The 10,817-nt window shown below is 36.2% G+C and overlaps 1 protein-coding gene across 6 annotated transcripts in view; it reads left to right on the plus strand.

The window, feature by feature from the left end:
• Positions 1-10,817, plus strand: part of TESK2 (testis associated actin remodelling kinase 2) — a 135,192-nt gene that overhangs the window by 61,071 nt on the left and 63,304 nt on the right. For 5 of the 6 annotated variants that reach the window (XM_070468237.1, XM_070468241.1, XM_020897401.2 and 2 more), the window contains exon 3: positions 5,383-5,504. The exons of the other annotated variant lie outside the window; for it this stretch is intronic. In XM_070468237.1, coding sequence (XP_070324338.1) covers positions 5,383-5,504 — 122 coding nt within the window. The remainder of the gene's footprint in view (positions 1-5,382; positions 5,505-10,817) is intronic. 6 annotated transcript variants of the gene reach the window in all.

Here is a 10,817-nt window from a genome sequence, read left to right on the forward strand (position 1 = left end):
CTTGGACTTCTGAGATGTTGAAAGAAGCCTTTGTTTTGTAGAGCTTTCATCTTCTGATTTACATAATATATCCTTCATCTAGATCATGTACACATTATACACACCAGTGATTTGTTGTTGTTTTGGTCAGTGCATTTTGTAAAATTCCCAGAAAGGTACTAATCAATCTTGAAATAATAACAACTTCTGAGAATGAGCACAGAAGATTGGGATTAATGAATCTGATAGTCAAAAGGGACTTATATATATTGTTTTAATGTGTTACAAAGAAAATATATGCATATATTACTTATTTAGTTAAAAATGAATATAAATTAAAGTTGTTTTCTATTAGAAAATTAAGGCAAGTACATTATGGAAGAAGTAGAAAATGAAGAAACATAAAGGCAAGAAAAAATCATTGGTCTACTGTCAATGATAAGCATCATTAATATTTTATAAACTTACTTCCACTTCTTTCTGTTTTGACATAAACTTAGTCATATGCCATATGCAGAATTTTTTCTCCTACAATTAAAAGCTAATCTTTATTTCTTAATTTTTAAAATTCATGTAAGGAAATAAAATTCAGTTTTTACTTGTTTATTCCAACTTTTGAAAACTTTTTCAATCTGTAGAAAATTGAAAGAATAATGCAATAAACTCCTGTAAATCCCTTCATCTAGATTCATCACTTGTTAGTATTTATTACATTGCTTTATCTGTTTTTTTGACAGACCATGTGAAAGCAAATTGCAGACATCATGACACTTAAATACACCATTTTTTATATGTTAGACAATTAGCCTTAATTCAATAAAATAATTTAATGTACAGTCTCTATTAAAATTTTCTCTGTTTGCCTCCAAAAAGTCTTATAAGTTTTGGACCCTCAATTCAGTTAAGATTTCATTTGTTTCATTTCAGTGGTTATGACTGTTAATCTCTTTTAATCTAGAATATTCCAGGGCTTCCCTGGCAGTCCAGTGGTTAAGACTCTGGGCTTCCACTGCAGGGGGTATGGGTTTGATCCCTGGTCAGGGAACTAAGATCCCCCATGCCATGAGGTATGGCCAAAAATTTTTCTCTTTTTTCCAAAATTTAAAAAAATCTGGAATGTTCCCCCACATTTTGTTTGTTTGAAGAGTACTGTACAGTTGTCTTTTAGGTATTCTGAATATGTCTAATTTTTTTCTTATGATTCAGTTCAGTTCAGTCGCTCAGTCGTGTCCACCTCTTTGCGACCCCATGAACTGCAGCACGCCAGGCCTCCCTGTCCATCACCAACACCCAGAATTTACTCAAACTCATGTCCATTGAGTCGGTGACGCCATCCAACCATCTCATCCCCTGTTATCCTCTTCTCCTCCTGCCTTCAATCTTTCTCAGCATCTGGGTCTTTTCTGATGAGTCAGTTTCTTATGATTAAGTTTTGAGTTAAACATTTTGGCAAGTGTATTTCATTGCTTCAGAAGGTTGATAATGTTGCATGTCTCACTTTTGATAATAACTGAATTTATAACCCCTTGATTAAGGTGCTAGCTGCCAGATTTCTCCATTGTAAAGGTTATCTTTTCCCCTTTGTAATAAATAAATCATCTTGGAGGCCAATACAGATTTGAATATTGCTCTTTTCACTTAAAATTACAGGTATATATTTTCTATATTATCTCAAAATCACCTGATATGCTAAACTGTTATGAGCATATAGTTTCTTATCTTTATTAAACACAGTACCTATTTGTCTGAATACTTACTATGTGCCAAGCATTGTGTTAAGCACTTTATACACATTTTTTTGTTTCTTTAACATAACAACATCAGTTTATCCTCCAAATGATATAGAGACTATCATTCTCTTTATTTTACAACAGAAAACTTCAAAAAAAAGTCACTCTGAGCATTAAAACTTGCATTTGCTCTGCTCATCTTGAAAGCTTGAGTACTTCACCACTCTGCTATGTTCTTCTTTAGAAAGTGAATTTGAAGATCCTATGATAGCATCCTATGGTAGCATCAGCTGAATTTAAAAATCAAAGAGGGATAGTAATTTTCTTACCTTGGTAAGAATTTTCTTACCTTGGTAAGTAATTTTCTTACCTTGGTAAGTAATTTTCTTACCTCTTCTCTTCCCTCTCTATCTCTTCTTTCTTTTCTTCCTTCCTTTATTTATACTTGTGGTGAAGTATATATAAAATCTACTATCTTAACCATTTTTAAGTGTACAATTCAGTTCATATTTTTGTGTCACCATTCTCCAGAACTGTTTTCATCTTGCAAGGCTAAAACTCTGTTTAAACAATTCTGAATTCCTCTTCTCCCTGCAACCCCTAGCAACCACCATTCTACATTCTTTCTGTTTGAATTAAACTATCCGAGGAACCTCATATAAGTAGAATCATAAGTATTTGCCTTTTCCTAACTGGCTTACTTCACTTAGCATAATATCTTCAATAATATCATAATATCATCCATGTGATAGTATGTGTCAAAATTTCCTTCCTTTTTAAGGCTGAGTAATATTCCCTCATGTGTCACATTTTGTTTATCTGTTCATCTGTTGATGGACTCTTGGGTTGCTTCTGCCCTTTGGTTATTATAAATAATGCTGATTTGAACATGAGTGTACAAATATTTCTTTGAGACCCTTTTTCAGTCCTTTTGGGTTTGTACCTAGAAGTAGAATTGCAATTCTGTTTTTAATTTTTTAAAAATAAGATATTTAAAGATATCAGTCTCTTGGAAATCCTCTTAGTAGTAGTAACAATGATCTATGTGTAGAGGAGAAACTTAAGCAGAAATTGACCTTCCCTTCATTCTGAAAATGTAAGTAGGTTTGAGGACTGACAAATTGCTGTGGTTTTGACAACTTGAAATGAAGATCCTCCTGGATTTAGACAGGTTCCCTATGTTTAGTGGACCTCTATGGTTTTTTTTTTTCTTTTGGCCTTGCTCTGGGGCATGTGGGATCTTCAGTTCACCTACCAGGGATTGAACCACATCCTCTGAATTGGAAATGTGGAGTTTTAACCACTGGACTGCCAGGGAAGTCCTGTGGACCTCTATACTGGATGATACCTTTTTCTTTATTGCCTGTGGTCAGTTTTGTGCTTCAAAAATCTGTACAAATCTATTAATTCTTGGAGGTTTCACTGAAGTCCCATGAAGTTTTTCCCTAAGTGCATCAAGATTCATATAAATACCTCTTGTGATGTATTTGAGTCTTTATTCTCTTTCTTGACTGATTGGTCAAATTGCTTATTGTTTGTCCTTTTCTAGATGGCTAATTCCAGAAAATTTAAGCCGAATCTTGTACTGCTTTTCTGTTTATATCCTTCCCCCATACCTCTGCCACCAAAAAGAGAAAAAGAAAGAAAAGCACTACCCTGAAAGAAATTACCTGGATAAATGAATGATGCTCTGGCCCTTAAAAAGTATGTTAGAACTATCATTTAACTTGCTGCTGTATCACTCTTGCTGCTGTTTTCATTGTGCTCTTATGATGTGCCAGGTCTTTTAGGTACTGCAAAATAAAAATTAATACAATATAGATCCTGGTCTCAAAATGCTTTATAGCCTAGTGAGGAGATATTTATGCACAGAACTATGTCTTGAGTTGTATACTGTTGTTCTGAGGCAGTATAAAGAAGGAAACCACAGTTCCTAGAGATAGACAAGGAAGACGTCAGAGAGGAAGGGGATATTTGAGTGTGGCCTTCAAAGATAGGTAGAATTTGAGGGGCTAGAAGAAAGAGGAAAATATTTTATGCAGATGAAAGACATACAGTGTTATGAACATGTTCATCTCCTTGTCTACTTGTTTAAGGAAGTAGTGTTTTTTATGATTAATTTGAAACAACTTTTTTTAATCCCTAAATTTCACACATTGTTTTATCAAAGTTTCTTAAAAGCAGACATTAAAAAAAGAAAACAAAACAAAACCTCAAGAGTGATAGTTTTCAGATGATGGGGAAAAGAAAAAAAGAGTGACTTTCAGAATGGAGAGCCCTTATTAAAAAAACAGATGTCTTCTGTAAATAGAGCTGGAAAAATACTGTCAGTGTGTTCTTTGTATATAAACGTCTCTTTTAACTTATCCATGCAGGATCTGAAAAGGAAAGCCACTTCTCTTTCATCAGTCACAAGGTACAAGACAACAGAATCGTTGATGCACTAGGAAGAGAGCTGGTTCCAAATCTCACTCAGGGATCTAGAAGAGGGCAGAGACAGCCAGTGCTGTGCCCAGTTCTTCTGCTCAGGGTTCCTGTGGCTCTGAGCGCTTAATTCTTCCTTCCCCTTCTTCTGTCTAGACACTCTGAAACATTGCTTCTTTGAGTTTTAAGATAAGCTGTGTTGTCTGTCCTATATTAATAGCTATACTAAACTTCTGAGGCTGTTGTCCTGTCAAAGAATTTCTGGAGATTGAAGAGTTAAGTAGATTTTTGTGTTTTCTATTGGAATTTCCACTTGGTGAAGTAGAAGTAAGATCCTGAAATGATACTCTGAAAGTTCATAGAATGATGACAGTTGTGCATGGCATGTCCCTGTTGTACATGATCTGAAATGAATTTTTTTTTAACCAGTAAGTAATGAGGTCTTTGGTACTTTGTAACTTTTCTACAGCCTCATTCATAATTGCCCAGTAGGAAACACATATCTAAGTGAATAATTGAACTTCTTTTGGTTAAGAGTATCTGACTTGATTGTATGTAAATAATTATAAGGAACTTTGGGTTGGGTTACTCAATATTAGGTCCAGAGGTTCACTGCCTTCTTTCTATATTTAACATGCAATAATTTTTTCTGTATAGATATACATTTTATGGTGCTTGGGAGAGATTTTGAGGTTGTGGGTTTAGTGTCCTATAAAGACAGTTTTATAGTTCATTAAGTGTTATATAAGCCTTGTGCACGAATCTTTTCTGTGCACAGTTAAAACTCTACGAAAGAGACTTTCCGGCTAGTGTCCTAAGGCTCAGAAGCATTGGCCATTAGGAACCAGCCTACATTTTCCCCGTTTTTGTCTAAGGTATTTTTAAAAAAAATCATGATTTGTTTCTTTTTTTTAATTAAACTTTTTATTTTGTATTGGAGTATAGCCAATTAACAATGTTGTGATAGTTTCAGGTGGACAGCAAAGTTAGAAGTCATGATTTCTTGAGGTATAATCATGTATTTTCTAGCCAGCTTAATATGAAACAGTTTTGGTCTTCAAAGGAATAAATCCATCTTTGTTAACAGATGTGAAACCCTTATGTAATCCCAGTTTATAGAAAAACATCCCTTACCATGTCTGTTTTATCTGAATTGGCAGTAAAACATCTCAGCATGCTCTACATGTGGAGACTTTGACCTCATATATAGCTGCCATCCTTGAGTCTCTTGTTCTATTTTATTTTTTAGGTGCGCCACCGAGCTTCCGGCCAGGTGATGGCTCTTAAGATGAACACGTTGAGCAGTAACCGGGCAAACATGCTGAAAGAAGTGCAGCTCATGAATAGACTCTCCCATCCCAACATCCTTAGGTAATGGCCTTTCTGTCCTTTCAGAGATCAGTGAGAAAGCTGAAACATTATTGGAAACTTGTTAGAATAGTATTAATAGCTGAAAAGAGGGATTCCAGGTTTCATGCTGCATTTGTCTTGCTGGAATTTAGCTGGGCTGTAGATCTTTTTCTACCTATTGAGACTTAATTTTCTGGTAATTAACTGCATTTAATAAGGCAACTTTTGGGACTTCCCTTGGCAGAGCCAGAAAGCTTTCTTGGAGGAGGTTGAATCAAATTGGAATGTGAAGTTTAATAGGATTTTAGAAGATAGGGGAAGAACTCAGAAAGGAACAAAATTGTTGTTGTTCGGTCGCTAAGTTGTGTCTGACTCTTTGTGACCCCATGGACTGCAGCACACCAGGCTTCCCTGTCCTTCACTATCTCCCGGAGTTTGCTCAAACTCATGTCCATTGAGTTGGTGATGCCATCCAATCATCTCATCCTCTGTCTTTCCCTTCTCCTCCTGCCTTCAATCTTTCCCAGAATCAGGGTCTTTTCCAGTGAGTCGGCTTTTTGCATCAAGTGGCCAGAGTATTGGAGCTTCAGCTTCAGCATGAGTCCTTCCAATGAATATTCAGGGTTGATTTCCTTTAAGTCACTGGTTTGAGCTCCTGGCTGTCCAAGGGATTCTCAGGAGTCTTCTAGAAACTTAGAAAGGAACAAAATAATAACAAATAAAGCATAAAGGTAAAAGTGCAAAGCTTTTTAAGGAGTCAGTGAATTAAAAACCCATTTGGCTATGGAGTATGCAGAAGAGGAGAAAACTAATGCTCCTACTGAAACCCTTAAGAAAAAAATGAAGGAATTTTGAGGACTTCACTGGTGGACAGTGGCTAAGACTCCATGCTCCCTATTCAGGGAGCCTGGGTTTGATCTCTAGTTAGGGAATTAGATCCTGCATGCCACAACTAAAGATTCTGTATTCTGCAAGTAAAAGATCCCACATGCCGCAACAAAGATGGAAGATTGTGTATGCTGAAACTAAGATTGGCACAGTCAAAATAAATAAAATTAGAAAACAAATATATTTTTTGAAAAGTGAAGGAATATTGCAGAGCTGAAGATCAAGTGCCTGTGAAAGAAATTTGCCCAAAAGATTCATCAAAAGGTAAGGAATGAAGCTTATCTGTAAAGAAGCTAAGTCCTATCACAAAGAGTATAGGTAGGTATACAGAACTGAGATTCTGATGGCTAGGATGGCAAGAAAAGCTGGCAGCTTCTACCTGCAGAGCCCAAACTGGCATTTGTCATCATTTGTCAGAGATATTGGTGTTGTGAGTTCACAGATCTGAAAGACATTGCAACTTCTTCACCTTTGTCAAGTCTTCAGTGGCACCTTCGTTAAGATCAACTATGCTCCATTTAACATGCCGAGGACCATGGAACCGTACATTGCGTGGGAGTAACCAAACCTGAAGTCAGTAGATAAATTGATCTACAGATGTGGTTATGACAAAATCAGCAAGAAGCAAATTTCCCTGACAGGTAACACGTGGATTGCCTGATGTCTTGGTAAATATAGCATCATCTACATGGAGGATCTGATTTATAAGACTTATACTGTTGGAAAATTCTTCAAAGAAGGAAACAACTTCGCAGCACTGTTTATAATAGCCAGGACATGGAAGCAACCTAGATGCCCATCAGCAGACGAATGGATAAGGAAGCTGTGGTACAGATACACTATGGAATATTACTCAGCCATTAAAAAGAATTAATTTGCATCAGTTCTAATGAAGTGGATGAAACTGGAGCCCATTATACAGAGTGAAGTAAGCCAGAAAGATAAACACCAATACAGTGTACTATCGCATATGTATGGAATTTATATGGTAACAATAACCCTATATGCAAAACAGAAAAAGAGACACAGATGTACAGAACAGACTTTTAGACTCTGTGGAAGAAGGTGAGGGTGGGATGTTCTGAGAGAACAGCACTGAAACAAGTATACCCTCAAGGGTGAAACAGATCACTAGCCCAGGTTGGATGCATGAAACAAGTGCTCAGGGATGGTGCACTGGGAAGACCCAGAGGGATGGGATGGAGAGGGAGGTGGGAGGGGGGATCAGGATGGGGAATACATGTAAATCCATGGCTGATTCATGTCAGTGTATGGCAAAAACCACTACAATATTGTAAAGTAATTAGCCTCCAACTAATAAAAACAAATGGAAAGGAAAAAAAAAAAAAGAAGGAAACAACTTCTTGTGGCTGTTCAAATTCTCTTTTCCATGAGGTTGAATGAAGGAAAAGACCACCCATTTTGTAGAAGGTAGAGATGCTGGCCACAGGGAAGACTAGATCAACAGCTTGTTCGAAGGATGAACTAAGATATCTACTATGATTATTTTTGTGATCTGGTCAGGGAATAAATAGAGCAATTTATTGGACTGAAAAAAAATTTGTTAATAATAACAACAATGAGAAGACCATTTATTGAAGTCTTCCTTGTATGCTGGATATTTTGCCTATTTAAAGATTTAATTTTCATAATTATTCTCCATTGAAGAAACAGGCCAAGAGATTTATGTGTTGTCTGAGGTCTGTAACTTTGAGGTAGGACTCTTTCTACCATGTTTCTCCTAGAAGAACTTTTTCTGTCATGTCTCTCCTAAAGGATTTGATGGGATGGCATTGGTAGATAAATGTGGAAAGATAGAACTGGGCCATTCTATTCAGAAATGTTTTGCCCAAAGCCAAGAAGATTATATTTTATGTTTTATGTGTTGAATTCTGAGCAGGGATTAGATGACAGAGGGTAACTAATGGCAAATTCAGAATGGTTTAGTGATGGAGAGACTGGTGAGAGATCAGTTAGGGGACATCTGCAGTGTTTGAGATGGTTGAGTCTTTTTTTTGTTTGTTTGTTTGTTTACTATTTAATATATAGTATACCATATATAGTATATGTTGTTTAGTCGATAAATTGTGTTCAACTCTTTGCAGCCCCATGGACTGTAGCCCATCAGGCTCCTCTCTCTATTGAATTTCCCAGGCAAGAATACTGGAGTGGGTTGCCATTTCCTCAAGATGGTTGAGTCTTGATTTGATGTTCTTCTTAGGAATTTTTAAGCTGATTATATTTTCATCTTATTTAAAAAGTACTGATTTTGTAGAAATGATACATCATCACTGTGGATCATTGAGAAAATAGTATTCACAAAACAGGAAAATAAAAAATGGTCTCAATTTCAGCATCTAGGCATCAAGCTAGTATTAACATTTGATATATTTTCTGCCAGTCTTCTTTATTCATCACTTCTTTTTTTATTCTCTTCACTATGAACTTGACTAGTAATTGCATGGGAAGATTGACTCTAAATAAATTTTATTTCATGACAGCAAAGTTTAAAGATATAGTTCTTATATAAAGAAGTAGAATACTATATAGTGTACTGATTAAAAATGGAGGCTCTGGATTCCAGATCAAGCTGCCTGAATTGAAATCCTAGCTCTTGGGATCCTTAGTTTTCCCACCTATAATGGGGATAATGACCATAAATCAGTCATAGAGTTGTTATTGAGGATTAATTTAATCCATATAAAGCACCCTGGAATAGTACTTGGTTTTGTTAAGTGTCCAGTAAATGTTAGCTATTATTGTTAGTTTCTTTTCCTCTGGCTAGTTCCTTAAATGGCTCACTGCATCCCATCTGTCTTTTATCATTCATTCACTCACCAAACATTTGTTGAGGGTCTACTGCTGTTTCCAATACATTCAAGAGTTTTCTGCTAGAGTGATGCTGTTGAATAGAATAGAACTTTCTAAAATTATGGAAATGTTCTTTATCTATGCTGTTCAATAGCTTCATGTGGCTAATGAGCATTGAAATGTGGCTAGTACAAAGAAGGAACTAAATTTTTTATTTGATCTGATTTAAATTGCCACATGAAGCTTAGCAGCTACTATATTGGACAATCCTGGGCTTTCAGTCTGTGTACATCTTTGCTCTTGTTGAATACCATTCCTATTCTGATGTCCCCTTGGTCTACTTTCTCAGCCTTTTTTTTTTTTTGCCTCGTTGTTCAGGAATGACACACCCTTTCCTTTTAACTTACAAAAAATAATATTCTTTGCTGTGAGCTGTTTTCTAACATATAAAATGTAATGTTAATTCTACCTTGATCTTCACAATAAGCCAACAAATGAGATAATGTATATAAAATCTATAGATCTGTTATAATACACAGTAGCATATAATACATGAAAATTATTATAATGATTATTAACCATGGTGGGTTTGCATTTTGATGGTGGCCTTTTTGTCCTGCATAAGCCATCTGTCTCAAATATAGTGCAGTTAAAAGCCTGGAAGTGGATTACTTTTTAAAAGAAGTTTTAGTTGTTTATATCTTTCATGTTTTCGTGCCTTTACTTTCATTGTATATTTTGAATACAACAGAAGGAAATTATCTTATCAAGGGGGCCTAGAACAAGCAGAGTCCTCTTGGCTTTTGTTAACCAGAGGAGTCCTATAGCAGTAGAAGCATTTATTATACTTTCCTAGGACTGATGTTGAAGCTGAAACTCCAGTACTTTGGCCACTTGATGTGAAAAGCTGACTCATTTGAAAAGACCCTTATGCCGGGAAAGATTGAAGGCAGGAGGAGAAGGGGACGACAGAGGATGAGATGGTTGGATGGCATCACTGACTCAATGGACGTGAGTTTCAGTAAACTCCGGGAGTTGGTGATGGACAGGCAGGCCTGGCCTGCTGCAGTCCATGGGGTCTCAAAGAGTCGGACATGACTGAGTGACTGAACTGAACTGAACTGAGGATGCATAACTGTGTTCCAGTCTCAAATTCTTAGAATTTTTATTTCATTAATACTTTTCTAATTGACTTAGAAATTTACTGTTCATACTTTATATTTTTTTGTGATTCAAATTTTTTGTTCCTATTTGTTAGTATGGCTCTTAGCCTATTTTCAAGCTGTTAGTATAGGTTAGTTTGTTTTTAGAGGTACAAAAGCTGAGACAGAAGTGTGCACCAAAGTTTTCCTTCATTATGAGATTTAAATTGGGAAGAATCCATCTCTTGGAACCCTAGGATTTTCACTCACTTGCGTCCTCAGGGTCTTAACCTCAGGAGGGAGGTGGCGGAGCCTATGAGCCTTTCGGTTTCCATCTCTGCTTCATCCAACCAGAGAAGCTGTTTTATATTGAACTTCCATCTAAGAGTTTTGCAGAAAAGATCTCCTACTCAAAAACAAACAAAAAGTTGAAAATTGCTATATTGGTGATTTTGAAGGTGTACTTGGGGAAAAAAAGGCTATCTGCATGTGC

The sequence above is a fragment of the Odocoileus virginianus genome, chromosome 5 (assembly GCF_023699985.2).
Source record: "Odocoileus virginianus isolate 20LAN1187 ecotype Illinois chromosome 5, Ovbor_1.2, whole genome shotgun sequence".
NCBI classification, from domain to species: Eukaryota; Metazoa; Chordata; class Mammalia; order Artiodactyla; family Cervidae; genus Odocoileus; species Odocoileus virginianus.